Genomic DNA, 14,984 nt, shown 5'->3' with positions numbered 1-14,984 from the left:
TCACTCCTCACTCAGTTACCTGCTCCTCGGGTGACAGCTCGGTGCCACCACGCTTCCTTTCCTCATTCCACATCAAACCCCTGCTTCAGCACCAGCTGCCCCTTGAGTCTCTGCACAGGTGGCAGGGGAGGGGCAGAGGGAGGCTTTTTGTGCTGCAGGGGGAGCGTGGGTTGGGTTCTTTTGAGTTTTCCTGCAGTACGGAGCCATCCCTTGTTCTCAGCTAGATGAAAATCCAGCATATATATATAAATATCTTAAGGCTAGTAGTGAAGGCAGATAAAGTTGCCAAGAAACCCCTCACCAGACAGCAATTGCTTCTCCAAACCCACTTACTGCATGTTGCTGCAAGGATGCGGTTGAGAAGTCTCTCTAATCTCCCGCAGGGAAGGTAAATGCTATTTCTTACACACCTCAATTATGTGCTCCTGTGCTAAACAGGTCCAAGGCAGAGACAGAGACAAGTTATCCTTGGAGGAAAAGAATTGTCAGGTTCTGGGTTAAGCAGTCTTTTCCTTCCTCCCCCAAAACACCCAGCGGTACGCTCCATCTCTAAGGGTGGTAACTCGGCATTTGCTGTAACAGACAGGAGCGCTCTCGGCGGTGACAGCTGCTCATGGCTGGGGATAGCTCATTAAGAAAAAAGTGAATTCCCAGCCTACTCGGTGCGGCACACAGGTGGAGGCACATTCTTCACACACAGGGCTGCCCTACACACCCACAACAGGGCTGGAGAACTGATTCAGGCCTTTGGTTGCTTTGTTGAAGTGGGAGGTCTCAAGCTCTTCAGATAGGCCAAGGCCAGGAAAATGTTAGTAAGAGCCACAGATGTGCTCCAACAGAGATGTCAGGTATGCCTTCCTTTACTCACTGCCGCTCCCAGATCACCCTCACGTCCCGAAGCTTTCCTGTCTGATGACTGGCAAAGATGAGGTGTACACACCCAAACTCGTTTCTTCCCCTCCCTTTGGGAAATCACCTGCAAGATTCACGATGACCTTACGAAAACTACACCAGAAGAAAAACACAAGTAAAAGCACTCAAATACATGATTTTTAATGCAAAACTTTAAAATTTAAGCTCAGTTTTGAAAAATTAGGACATTTCATGAAAGCACATTTGGTCCTCTTACAAGTTTCCCACCCCCAATTAAATACTGTTGAAAAACAACAATTAAGCATACATTGCATTTTTAATTAGGAAAAAATTATATTGCACATTATACGGAGAAATACAGAAGTCTGTTTCAGTAAGTTATTCCAGCAGTGTTATCAATTTCATTTTGATACCACGGACTTAGACAAAAAATTCCATTTTAGTGCATAGCATGTGCCCCGTCGTTGCAGAGTAAAAACCTATCAGTATTTTTAAAACAAAGCAAAGTTGGCTCCTTAAGGAAGACAAAGCCTTTCAGCACGTAGCCAGTACCAGTCTCCTGGCAGACAGAACCCATTCCTATGGGATGATAACTGTTGGATCACCTTGGCAACACGAATTTCAGCACAGTTTCTAATGAGAAGCTGACCATAAACTATTTGGCACGGTAACTAGTGGTCCAAGCCACTAAGGGCTGAAAGGCAGCAACACTCGCCTGTACTGCTCCCACTGTACAGCCACCTTTCATTCTGTTTCTGGCAACACACAAGAAGTGAAAAAGCAAGGTGGTGGTAGAACACTTGTGCAACTTCTCCAGAGTCGTGTAATTCTCTGAGGAAAACTCTGGAACAGATTTCTGTGTGTAACACTCAGCTGGAACCCTTATCAGGGTTTTTGTTTTTAGAAGGCACAAAACACAGAGGCAACTGCAAGATGCATAAATGCACATTCAGAGAGCTGAACTGCAAGTCGGGGAAAACTCATTACCAGAAGCATCCACAAACACACCCAGGGCAATGTTTGTGTTGGCACCTGCACACTGTGACTTTACACGGCCTGTACCAGAACACTGTGTTCTGCTTCCACGTTACCAAGCACTTCTAATTTCAGAGCTACAATTAGAAGATCTGACCCAGCAGCAGCAGCATTTCAGAAACCCCAGACATTTTTGCTTTCTCCCTCCCGCAGCAGGCAGAACCGCTCCCTTGCTGTGTCCTCCCACACTCCTGTAAGCATTTACAGCCTGAAGTGTGCCAGCATGCCCAGTCAATGTTTACAGGCGACTAAGGCATTCTAGGAAAAGATTTGCAAAGGCAATTCTAAAAGAGTTCAAATTGCCTGCTGCCTCAAATAGCAAGGCAATTGATTCTATTGCAACATTTTGGGAAATGTTAACATATTCCCCTCCCCTACCTTTCACAACCCCTGTTAAAACACATACATTAAGACTAGGAAGACAGGATATTTTTTTTTGCCTGAATATAAGATTATACTATCAAGAAATAGAAGATTCTATAATGAAGTCCCTGAGATGCATCTGTATGCTAAAGATTCAAGCAATAACCTCTTAAGCACTAACTTCATATTTATTAGAAATGTTCCAAGTTGCAACATATGGCTTACGAAAACCAATGTTTATGAAAACCAATATTACCATACAAGGTGAAAATACAGCAGATCAAGTTGCCCTTATATTTAAGCCCTAATTTAAAAATAATGAACCCAACAACAACATTTAACTACTCCAACTGCAGTCAGAAGTGAAGAGCATGTAAGCAACAGGCAGCCACTGAAAAAACAGAGTAAGTTGTTTGGCCTCAGTTTTTCATCCCTCACAGCAGTGCTGCCTGAATTCAAATGCTTTTTTCCTGGAAGCTCATATATAGTTATTCCTCAAACATATCTGAGCTGCGCTTTATGATGCTGGGAAGAGGCAACAGCAGTTTTTCATCATTCCTTACTGGAACCAAAAGGCCCAGCTTGCAGTTACATGATAGCACTACTGTCAGCATCAATAGCTCCTGCAGGCATGATCCTGTCAGGATGGCATGGACCAAACTGTCCCATAACAGAAGGAAGGTAGCGCACTGCAAGCTCAGATCTCTTACCAACTCCTTCCCTAGGATGATGCAGAGACAGCCCCTGTACTAATTACACTGACAAAGAGAATAAACCAGCTTCCAAAGTATTCTTTGGGATGGGCACAGCTGTTGATATTCTTGCACCATTAAAAAAAAAAAAAAAAAAAACTTATCTCACATGCAAGTTACTTCATTTGTTACTTTGGGACCCGCCACATCTTTTAACTAACTATTCAAAAATACTTCATCCCTCCTCCCAGGAAAACTCAGCTTTTCCTACAAGTGAAGAAAATGCAAGGCACTAACATATTAATGCTGTAAGGATTACAAACAGTTTGTTCTTCATATACTTGTATACCAGTTCTTTACTGAGCAGCATCTGTCCTGAAGAGGCACTAGATACATGGGCACACAGCCTAACTCTTGGAACTTCTGCTCAGCTGAGCTATATCAAGTTAGCTGCTTCAACAGCTGAGTGGCTTTCTAATTCACTCCCCCACTCCCTTACAAAAAAAGGCACCTAATTTGTTTTATTACTGGTTTCTGTAGCTACAGGCCCTTTTGACTGTGCAGTACTCTACAATTGCGTACATGAGAGAACTCATGACTATACTGATAGCTTCTTATATGATCAAGAGTTATCTTTCCAGGATACTATTCTAAATAGAGCATTTTTGTTTCAGCAAAAACCCACTACCAGTGGGTTGCTACCTGAGACGTACTTAAGATTGTGTATTGCTAGTCAGAATAACTGAATAATTAACCTTGGTGTAAGAAATTGCACTTTCCCATTCCTTCCCCAATCCCAAGATCATTTCAAATTAAATACCTGACCCTTTTCCAAAGGGAAATCTGTAATGCAGCTACAAAGAGGTAGCTAAGTGGCACGTGCCATTTTTTTTTCTTTTTTTTAAAAAAGTATATCCAACCTTCATTTGCAACATTTTTCATTTAAAACAAGAAATCTCTATTCAGGTGGCACATGGAGTTACCATAGTTCAGAAGACTGAACTCATAAGAGAACAAAATCTCCCTTCAGGTCCATCATCAAAAACTAACACGCGTTGGGGATACCCAAGTGACTCAGCATATGCAGATGTGTGCTGAAGAGGAATGTCTAGAGCCAAATCCCACACTCCTCCAGACATACGATAAAAGTTACTCTGAAGAACCATTCAGATCAAGCCCACCATTCGATCAATCTGCCTCATGTAGTTGCTCTTCAGTGGCAGTAAGTACCTCCTCTCATCAGGAACTCTGTTACACTGTTAACAAAACAAGAATATTTTTAAGAACTCAAATCTGCAAACAGTCCACTTATCCTATTTAACATGCAGGCATTTCAGTATCAGTGACCACAGACTTCTTCCCAGTGCAGAAAACTGTAACCAACAGTACTTTTTGTCCTTAATCTCCCTCTCCCTTTGCAAACTTAAAGCACAAACAACATCAGTGAACAGCAAGCGTTCCCTTTGCGGGGGCTGTCTGATTCCAAATACAAGCCGAACTACTGCAGCTTGTTATTCAGCTGAGACTCCCTTCACTATGACAACTGTGAATTATTATTTTTAAAACAATGCTCTCTTTCTACAGGACTTTTCCACTTTTCTTTTTGCACTGCCTAGCCTAAGCCAACATACATTCCTCCTCCAGCAGCACAAGCACACGCGGTCTGTGTATTCCTTACATTAGAACTGAAGTTGACTGCCTTTAATTCATTAGGTTTAACTTTTTCTGCGCGGTCCTCTTCTCCAGGGAGGATGTCTTGCCACAGTGAGTTCCGGAAACGTTCATCCACAGACACGATATGTCCCTCAGTAGTAAACATGTATTTGTTTCCAGACTTATGCACTGGATTGTCTTCATCAAACAACTAAACAAGAGACATGAGAGACAGATCTGAATTATGTGTGCAACATTTGTCGAGCCCCCCTCATCAAGGAGTTAAAAAGCACCCAGTTGCATTTGAAGGATCACACAAAAAGCACACCTTCTGGTGCTAAATGGCTAACTACCATTAAAGCAAATGGAAATAAACAGCTTTAAGGCAAGTGATTTGTTTTAGCAGTTAAAAGAGGAGATCAAAAGCAAAAAACTTCTCACGCAACTTAAAGCAACCTTTTTGTATGCTGCACTGTGCAGGCATTTCTAGGCTGGCATCCACTGCTGCTATTCAGTCACAGGGTTTTTTTCCTCCCCTCCCACCCCCTCTTTTTTCTTCTCTCTACTAAAGGAAATTGAGAAGAGTAGCTTAAGCAGTGTTAGCTCAAATGCTTTCTCCTGCGACTGCCAAAGCTTGATGGGGAGTAATTGGAGGCTGCTGCTATTCAGGCAGAATGGCTACAGCCATTTAACTTACAGCTGAGCCATACCTCCTCTCCAGTCTCGTTCCCTCTCCTTTTCCCCTGAAAGAGCTGCCAGCTCTTCCATTTCAGGACAAGCAGCTCAGAGGCAGCTGCCCAAACCTCCAAGATGAGGGTGGGGGCAAACAAAGAAGAGCACACTCTCCAAACCTCTGATACCTAAACACTTCTGCTCCCCAGAGCCTAGCACATTTTCTAACAGCACCTGCTGCCTTGTGCCATCTTTGTGCACAATACTTGCAAGAGTATTTTTGAAAGGAAGAACATTTACATACCAGGTACAAATATTTACAAGTTTCACTGAGAAAAAAGCTCTCCATTCGATCTTCTTTTGTCTTCTCTACAACATGGTGTAACGTGGCATAGCCACACCTGAAAGATACAAGGTTAAGTTTGGGCTTAGTTCCCACAAATTCTGACCTTGAAGAACTCCCTAAGTTTTCCTCAACTTCAGACCATTCCAGTTCACTAGGGGTGAGGTTAAAAGGAAGTCTCTTTTACACGGAAGCATCGATTATTGATTCCTGGTACCCTGATGAGACTGCTGATCATTGGAATAGCCCAACCACAGTGTCATTGTACAGAGGTATTGAAAAAGTCTTTCAAAGAAGCAAGATGCTCTCAAGTCGTGCTGCATGCACAGGTAATTTCCCCACGTTGAGCACACGAGAGACCCAGATCATGCACAAACCCTTTAAATATCTTGTTATAAAATTCTGAAGGCATAAATTTGTCACTGAACAATAGATTTCATTTTCAGAATAGAAAATAATTGTTCAATAAATAAATCATCACTTGTGGCTTTCTGGTTCACCTACAGACGGGGTTTCCTGATTCACCCACATTTGGCAGATTGGTTTGTACGGAGCATTTATATAAAAATATACGTATATAGCAGGGAGAGAAAGCAAAGAACGCTGAAAACTGACTTCGCTTTTGTGTATTTTTCCAAACTCTGTAGAATATCCATTCCCACGTGAAGGTAAAATGGGTTCTTTGTAGCCTGGATAAAAGAAAAAGACAACAGGTAGAGCCAGCAGTTTGGAAAATTTGTAAAAATAACACTTAGAGCAAAGGCGCAGTAGTATCAACTTCTCATGTGTCACAGTAAACTTACCTTTACAGGAACATGACTTAGATTACTCTGAGCAAGAACCTAGTAAAAGTTGTAAAAAATTCAAGCTCTGATAGCTTCCTTGAAGCCAGAAATTATTTTTAGTTTACTGCACCTGCAGCCAGTCAGAGACTGTACCTGGACAACATAGCAAAGAAAGCTATTACACTTCAATGATTTCTATTAAGTCACAAGTCTCTACCGTGTAAAAATCTGCCAGCCATTTTTCAACAGGTTGTTTAGTCTCACTTTTGCCTGTCCTATAAAAAGGGCTATTTTCAAAGCACGCAACAGAGCAATGACATTACATAACAGCCAACTGCTTATACAGAGACCTCCGTGTGAGAGCATCCAGACAGAGGCACTAAGCTTTTAACAGTCCACCAGTGACCCAAGGACATGGCAGGAGGTGGAGGTGTAAAAATTGACTTTCTGATCAAAAATCTTTTTGCTAAAATACGAGTTGTAAGCTCGGAGGAGTCAAGTACCTGATAAAGAAGATATGTGGATTCCACTAACTCCGGCCTCAGCGGATAAAAGGGAACATCCGGAGCTTGCAGTTGCCAGTTGTACCTCTCTGGGAGAGCTCCGTATCGTTTCCATATGGCATAATAAAAAGCATGGAGACAAATAGCATCTTCCACATCTCCTATCAGTACCTAGTATAACAACACCATAAACATATATGCTTAATGTTGAAGGCCAGCAAGTTACTTTCTACACGGTGTTAAGAACATAGCGCATAACAAAACACTCCCCGCACACCATGGTATACAAATGCTGAGGTTAAATGAGGTAGGTGAGAAGTATCTCAAATTTCATACAGAGCAGGCCAAGACACCCCGGATCGTTATGCTGAACTGCAGCACTGTTATGCTGATCTGCCCTAGGCCTCTCTTACCAGAACAGCCAGGCATAAGCCTGCAAGTTAAAATTCATCTCAGAAGAGATGCTCACGTTCATCTGCAGGCTAGGATTAGAACGAGCCTCTCTGAGAACCCCTCCACTGTGTCATGCAGTCTTTAGCAAAACCAAAGTTTACTTTACCTGTAGTCCTGGAAAAAAGGCTTGCAAAGAGTCAATCCAAGTGTTCATCAGCTGCCCGGTGAACATGTTTACATTAACATACAAAGGCGGGTCACCTTCACCTTTGTTGCAAGCTTCTCGACTGCCAAATGACAATAAGCATGTGTAAAAATTCACTGGTTTAGAACACGATGCTTGTTCCATTTTACAGCACTGCCACCAGCAAAGAGAACAAGTTGCAGTCCTGTCAGCGTTAGGCCACTCCAAAGCCATTTCAAAAGGAAACAAGAAGTCCATCCAGCTCTCAGAAAAATAATTCACAAAGGCATGCACACCATGTCCTTAAGGTATGTCAGCAAGATCCCTGCCCAAAAGTCACACTTGGTAAGACGAGGCCTTAAGAAGTATTAAGTTAGCCGGTGCAGTACATTCCCTTCACAGCCCTACAGCTTTCTCTCAGCCTATCATTTACTAATTTGGACAGTAACCAGTTCAGCTTCTTTCACCAATAATGCCATCCACATCAGCTGACTAAGGAGAGAAGGGAATGTTAGAATTTCTTTCCACAGTGACCAACGCAGACATAAGATTTTCTTTTTTAAAGAAAAAAAGAGAACACCAATTTTCCGGGCGGTGACCAGAACACTACACCACCTGTTGTAACTTGCTGGAGTATTTGTACGTGTAAGGAATTGATACTCATGTGAAATAACATACCCTCTTCTTAAGTGGTTCTGAATGTTCCGATAAGCATCATTGAACATCTCCAAGTCTTCCTGTTCTCCAAAGAGGATGTAGGACTTCAGAAGATATTCGTAGAATGAATCTGATCCTGCTCCCAAGCCACTTTGCTTTCCAACCCAATGGCCAGTTTGGATATTCACAACATTCCCTTTCAGAAGAGACAAAAGGTTTAGTCTGAAGTAGCTAAGTACATCAGAGAGGAAAAGAAAATATTCAAGAGATAGAACTTAAAACTATTAAATTTTCGAAGTCTTAAAAATCTGCTTTTGTTCCCACTTATCAGTGTAAGTGTTACAGTGCATTCATCCACGGAACTAGGATGCACCTGCGGTCATTTTACGTACTTTTAGTCATCTGCCAATCTAAATCATATTAATGGGAATACGAACACAAGCACTTCAGGTTCATTTCCTAGTTTAATGAAAAATTTGTCTTTGGAAAGCTGTGCCCTGAGGAGTCATTCTGGTAATCCATTTTTCTTATGAAATTACAAAGTGCCATTTGCTCAACAGAAAGCATGAGTACACGAGGAGAATACAAGTCCACAGCTGCAGAGGAAAAAGATCAACGAGGTTTCTGATACGCCAAAGAAACCTGTAGAGTGAGGGCACTCTGCTACAGGAGACTGAGGTAGCTTAAAGCACAGAGCCAGGCAATGCAGCACCACCCCAGAGGAGATTACCTAGCAGTCCAGTGTTATTGCTCCTGAGACTCCAGAGCGCTTTGACAGCTCTCCTGGCCACCCATTCAAACGTGGAATCACCCAGCAGCCTGCTCAGAATACCAAACTCCACCAACAAGGAACCAGCTCCTGCAGTACAGGTTTCATTATTGCTGTTTGGAGGTACTCCCTTCTTCAGATTGACCTGTAAAGCAGAGAGGGTGCTAACAGCAAGAAGGCGGGCTGCTCCTCATACAGCTCTGCTCTAATCCACAGCCTTGTATTTATTATAAAGCTTTTTTTCCATTAGGTTTTGCAACGCACTGAAAACCTGCATATTGCTGCTTGGTCAAAAATAAACTTTGTTAAAAAATCCTGAAATTCATCTGAATTTATAACATCACTCTCAAGGTGAGAAACCCTCACTTTGTTACTCTTACACTTGATAATCCTTCCAAATTTCAGTCTGCTTTTCCACCTTTTCTACTAACCATTCAGGTTCTTGCAGGGTGACATGAGCACTGCTTCCCCTAATTTAGTGCTCCTGAAACCAAGAGCTTCATCAGCGAATGCTCCTCGACTTCCCCATGGCGCAAAACGCTCAAGGGAAGTTGCGCCACCCTCAGCTGCTTTCCTGCGCTCTGAGAAGTGAAAGCTCATGTGCCTACAGCCCGACACGTCTGGCAGTACAGCACAGCATCCCCAGAAACTCAAAGCAGTCAGGAAGTGCCAATTAGTTTTGTGGCTGAGAGTTCTTCCACTAGAATGTATGCCCCTCTCCTTATCCTTTGCATGTTTTAAAACCAGGGGATGAGCATTTAAGAATACCGTGGTGTTCTGGAGTGCTTACTGAGCACCGAGCAGCACTCAAAACAATGACAAATACCAAGCCCAACGCGACAATTATTTCAGACTGGTTTTGTCACCACAATGGTATTAGTACCAAGTCACCAACAAGGTACTTGCTTAAACCATTTGCCTTTGCAGTATTTCTGGTTAACCTTCTTGCTGCCAGCACTGTTACCATCCGATACAGACGTGGAAAGCAAGGGGCAGGGCATGTTCTAGCCAAACAGCATGGAAGCAGACGACTTCTGATCGAAGGGAGCATACATACGGGGTGAGAAAACAGCCTAAAGGGTTACTGCGCACCAGGAGGAACTTACACGTCGCCCATTTCCCCACAACTTCGTGCAGCTCCCCCCCACCCCATTTCAATGTAACAGGCTCAATACCTTATGTGCACACAGACCTGTGGACACAGGATTTGAGCTGTGGGGCAGGAGAGTCACCACTTTCAGATTCTTTCCGACGTGCTCACTTACCCGGGGATACGGAATTCCAGTTTTGGTGTTCTCAAAGGCTGGAAGAAGTCTCACTGCCAGGTCGTGAGCCATGTGCAGCAGTTCGTTATCGTAATCCTTAATGGTCATATCACCAAAGGGCTGTTTGGTATCTGTAATTATTATGTGGGCAGAAAGCAGACTTCCCAAAACCCTATTGGAAAAGAAAAAGATCCCCAGGCTTTAACTCTAACCTGAACCTAGTTCTTCAGCTAACCCCTTACCACTACCATGTTCAACAGAAGCATTGCTTTGTGCATCTTACAGGCACCGCAGAGAGATCTGCTTTTTTCCCTACCGTTAGTGAAATCATCCAGAAGTCGTGTTTTGTTACCCGCAGAAACCTCAAGATCCTGTTCTGCAGAATTTACCTGACTTAGTAGCTCCTTTTAACATACCGAGCCTATTTATGAGCAAAGACTACATTCCCCCACCTTTTTTTGCAGTCATTTTACTGCTACAAATTACATCAAGTTTATCTCTCAAATTTAGCATTCCCAAAAAAAGAAATCCTAGCAAGTTTACAGGTTAAGGCAGTCATTCAAATAACGAAACCATTTAATACCAGACAATATCTTCAACTCATCTCTAAGACCAACAGGCCCGTTTTTCACCTAGAACAAAAGTGAAAGCAAGCAGGTCTGCGGCAAACAACGAAGACAAGGAAAACCTGCCAGCAGGGTTGTTTGTTGTGCACAGATCTGTGTCTCTGCTGCAAGAGCAGCAACAAAAAAAATAGCAGACTGCAACCCAGAGAGAGCTGAGACTGCCATTGCACCACCGCATCGAATCGCATGACTCATTAAAAGCATTTTAAATATGAAAAGAGGCAATACTTCAGTAACAGGGTTAAAAAGACCTTAGTCGAGGAACATTCATGGCATAAAGCCTACCAGAGATATCCTTACTGATGATTTTGCTTTGGATCTCCCCCACACACAGAGCAAGCCTTTAACCTTGTCACCGTTTTGATGACAGAAGCTCAGGGCTACCTACCTGATCGTTGCCTCAAACACCTGGACAGTTGAGTCTTTGTCAAATGAGACCGTATCGATCACCAACTTCACTGCTTTCTGGAATTCCGAGGAATTTCCCATTACCTTTTATACAAGAAAAAATAAAATGAAGTCTAATTACCGCTTCAGAAGAAGAGGGAAAAGAAGAGAATGGCCAGGCCACATTTTAGACCAACAATCACATGCGCTAGATCCTGAACAAGTACTTCGAGCTCCTGGTAGCAGACTTTCCAGGAAGTTAACCATACCAATGTCATGAAAAACTGCAATAAATACATATATATATAATGTTAAAACAGGGAAATCACAATATATTTTTGTCCCTTTCACAAATCTCTGCACTCTTTTACCCAATGTCACCATTGTGGGTGATCTCAGCCCATGAGCCTCAGATCTCTTAAGATCAGCGCACTGCACATTGACCTGCTTTGCTCTACACCAGCTTAAGAGTTAAGTTTAGCTTAAGAGGTAACAGGACCTGAAGAACATTGAAGTCTGATTTGACATTTACTTGACCAGGGCATCCAACGTCTCAGGCTTTTGACTCAAAAACACTCACTGCACGCTGTGCCCAGGACAAAGTGTGCCGGGTTTGTACAGGTGTACCTCAACAACCAGCCTCCACCAGATGCAGAGACCAAGGTAAACTCAGCTCCAGCTTCAGGGAAGCAGGAATGCGGAAGGAGAGCGCAGATTCCTTGCATAAGCGCACGATAAGGCCTGGTGTACAGCTCTTTAACCACCAGAGCACCGGTGCCAGCCAGCCTGCTCTTTCCAACACCCTGACCTAGCAGGAAGCATTCACACCCTTGATCTGAGGGGATGAAGAACAAAAAAGCTTTCTCCCCACAGAAGCTTCTGAAGCAGCAGAGAATCCAGGAACCAGAAGTTTTATACTGGAGAAGTCAAACACTGTCCCCAAAGGCAGAGAAAGGACACAGCCCCTGGTGACCGAGGACAGGAAGGTGCCGTTTAACCAGCACGCGGCCAGGCACACAGCTCACGTCCCCAGCTGCTGCTTCAGTTAAAACCGACGTTTCCTCGCTTCCTGCTTTCAGTTCTGCTCCTTGCTGCCAGGCTCAGAGCTGCGCTCCCATTTCAGCAGCTGGAGGCACTGCGTAACCCGACGTCCTCGCACACGCCACCACCCTTCCTGAATGCCAGAGTAACAGCAGTATTCCACCAGAGATCTCATCTGAGCGCTGGGGAAAATCACTAAAATTGCCTCCATCTCTTCTGGAGATCTCTCTTGATTGTAGCACAGCCCGAGCTGGAGGAACCCACGAGGACCCTCGAGTCCACCTTGACGTCCAAGCACGCTGGCCCTTCCCTGCATTCCCAGCACCCTGCTCGCTCGTGGTCCAGCTACCACACAGCCAGCACCTCCGCCTCCCCAGGAGGGAAGGGCTGAGCCTCGCACCTGCAGAACACCGGGCACTTCCAGCTCACGCTGCCCAACCTCCTGACAAGTTTTCATTACTGCTCACAAGGACGTTTCACCTCCTCTTCACTTTAAGTGTTGATCTCTATTTCTGTCAGCAACTTTGTGCGAATCATCAGCATTTTTACATTAAAAACACAAAGGCTAAATGCGCCTGGCCCGTCCTTGGAACACACCACGGACCAACTCCCTCCTGTTAAACACTTTCTGGTGCTGCCTTCCTTCAATTTCTCAGCAAGTTTCTTTACGTTCTCCCCTCTTTTTCGGCTCCACTAGCTTGCTCTTGGTGTTTCTTGGAGGGGGTGGGAGGCAGCGGGTGCTTTCTGCTGTGGTTTGGGTGCAGTTGTTTGGCTTTCTTTTGTATTTGTTTTGGTTTGTGTTTGTTTTTTCTGTTGTTGTTCTGCTGCGGTCTAAGTTCAACGTCAGAGCAAAGGACAGCATCAGAACTGTTCCGTAACAGGGCTGGTGAACTTGGCGTGACCCACCTTCAAGAAGACACCAAGTAAATCGATGCTCCCCGTTTTCCCCTGTACCTTTTTCTATCAGTCTGTTCTGAAGCGCTGCCTCGCAGAAGTGTAGTTTGCAGCCGTACTTCTACCTCAACTCGAGGTGTCCTGCAGCTGAGTTTCACAAGCCTAAAAGAAGCCCCGTGCTAGTTTTCATTCTAGGTTTCCCACACCTGGGTCCGGATTGAACCAACCAACAAAGGTGCCAGCCTCCCCTTTTCCTAGCCTCGTTTCCACAGTTAACAATGTAAGAGAACACACGAGACACCCGTGCTCTCAGAGCACCTGGCGTGCCTCACGTCTCTCAAAGCCCTCGTGCAACTGACTTCATCCGCTCAGACATTCCGGCCATATCCTGTTAAGACACGGCTTTACATTTTAATTAACCAAATAACTACTCTTTGGCATTACATCCTAGCTACGTTAACGTACCTTTAAACTAATTTGTAAAATCAGTTTGTTCCTTTCAGCCTCTCGCACTGACCTTCTCAACTTCCTTCCTGAGCTTCTGATTGAATTTCAGAGAGGCCGGGCAGTAATTCTGAGGCTTTATCGTGCAGCAGGAGCACGGTTACTGCGATTAAAGCCTTCTTTAAGGAGCACGGACATTGAAGGTCGGCTATTTATGATTTTAAGGCTCGGCAGATACCCAAAGGGCAGGGAGGATTCCACAGAACCCTTTTAGCTTCCCCCTGCAAGTGATGGGGCGACCCCATACCTCTCCTCCCCGTGACACCACGACCCCTGTAACTCTGATTTCTGTTCGGGACAGCGAGCGTTATCCCCAAAAACCAAAGTGGGAAGGAAACCCAAAGCATCCTGGCGACTCACCGCAAGGGTATCCAGGGCGTCTATCAGCGTCAGCGAGTAGTTGCCCAAAACATCGTTGATGTTCAGGTTCGTGCTGGAAAATAAACAAACAGCTCGGTGTCGGGGGAGAGAAACACACGGCTCCGTGTCAGGGCTCGGGGAAGTCACCGGGGTGGGATTTGGGGCCGGGGCTTTGCGATTCAGGGGGCTGAGGGGCTGGGATTTGGGCCCAAGAGCTCCAGGATTCAGGATCTAGGGCCAGGGCTTTGGGGCCGGGGCCTCAGGATTTGGGGGTTGGGATTTGGGGCCGGCACTCTGGGATTTGGGGGGGGTTGGATTTGAGGCTGGGGGCCTGGGGCTCTGGGATTCAGGACTTAGGGCCAGGGCTTTGGGATCTGGGGTCTGGGATTTGAGGTTTGGGGGCAGGGCTCTGGAATATGGGGCCATGGCTCTGGGATTTGGGGGTTAGTATTTGGGATTTCAAGCCGGGGCTCTGGGATTTGGGGCTGGGGCTTTGTGATTTCGGAGGTCGGGCTTTAGGATTTGAGGTCTGAGGGGTTGGGATTTGGGGCTGGGGCTTTGGGGTCAGGGCTCTGGGATGTGGGGTACTGGGATTCAGGACATGGGGCCAGGGCTCTGGGATTTGCAATTTAGGGTTTGGGGTTTAGGGCCGGGGGCGGCTGGGATTTGAGGCTGGGACTTTGGGATTTGAGATTTGGGGCTGTGGAATTTGGGGGCCAGGCTTTGGGATTTGGGGCCGGGACTCTGGTATTTGGGGCTGGGGAATTTGGGGGGAGGGATGTCAGGCTTTTGGGATTTGGGGGATCGGGCTTTGGGGTCGGGGAATTTGGGATTTGTGAGGTCAGGCTTTGGGATTCGGGGCCGGAGCTTTGGGATTTGAGGCCTGAGGGGCTGGGCTTTGGGGTCCCTCCCTCCCCCGGCCCTCTCCTCACGGGTCGTCGCGGTCGGGCCCCCGTCCGCAGCAGTGCAGGGGGTCGAGCTCGTC

General features: G+C 45.3%; 1 protein-coding gene across 1 annotated transcript in view; it reads right to left on the bottom strand.

Annotated features, from left to right (window-relative positions):
• Positions 1-1,036: 1,036 nt before the first annotated feature.
• The window catches only part of EDEM1 (ER degradation enhancing alpha-mannosidase like protein 1), a 14,493-nt gene continuing 545 nt past the window's right edge, over positions 1,037-14,984 (bottom strand). The window contains exons 2-13 of the mRNA XM_035337899.1: positions 14,932-14,978; positions 14,000-14,072; positions 11,202-11,305; positions 10,188-10,359; positions 8,884-9,067; positions 8,175-8,349; positions 7,479-7,599; positions 6,920-7,090; positions 6,247-6,320; positions 5,593-5,689; positions 4,642-4,827; positions 1,037-4,219 (exon numbers count right to left, since the gene is read on the bottom strand). Of these exons, the coding sequence (XP_035193790.1) occupies positions 4,130-4,219; positions 4,642-4,827; positions 5,593-5,689; positions 6,247-6,320; positions 6,920-7,090; positions 7,479-7,599; positions 8,175-8,349; positions 8,884-9,067; positions 10,188-10,359; positions 11,202-11,305; positions 14,000-14,072; positions 14,932-14,978 (1,494 nt within the window). The 3' untranslated portion in view covers positions 1,037-4,129. The remainder of the gene's footprint in view (positions 4,220-4,641; positions 4,828-5,592; positions 5,690-6,246; positions 6,321-6,919; positions 7,091-7,478; positions 7,600-8,174; positions 8,350-8,883; positions 9,068-10,187; positions 10,360-11,201; positions 11,306-13,999; positions 14,073-14,931; positions 14,979-14,984) is intronic.

The sequence above is a fragment of the Oxyura jamaicensis genome, chromosome 12 (assembly GCF_011077185.1).
Source record: "Oxyura jamaicensis isolate SHBP4307 breed ruddy duck chromosome 12, BPBGC_Ojam_1.0, whole genome shotgun sequence".
Classification (NCBI taxonomy): Eukaryota; Metazoa; Chordata; class Aves; order Anseriformes; family Anatidae; genus Oxyura; species Oxyura jamaicensis.
Note: the sequence above shows the minus strand (reverse complement) of the source record. Positions and strands in the feature narration are given on the sequence as shown.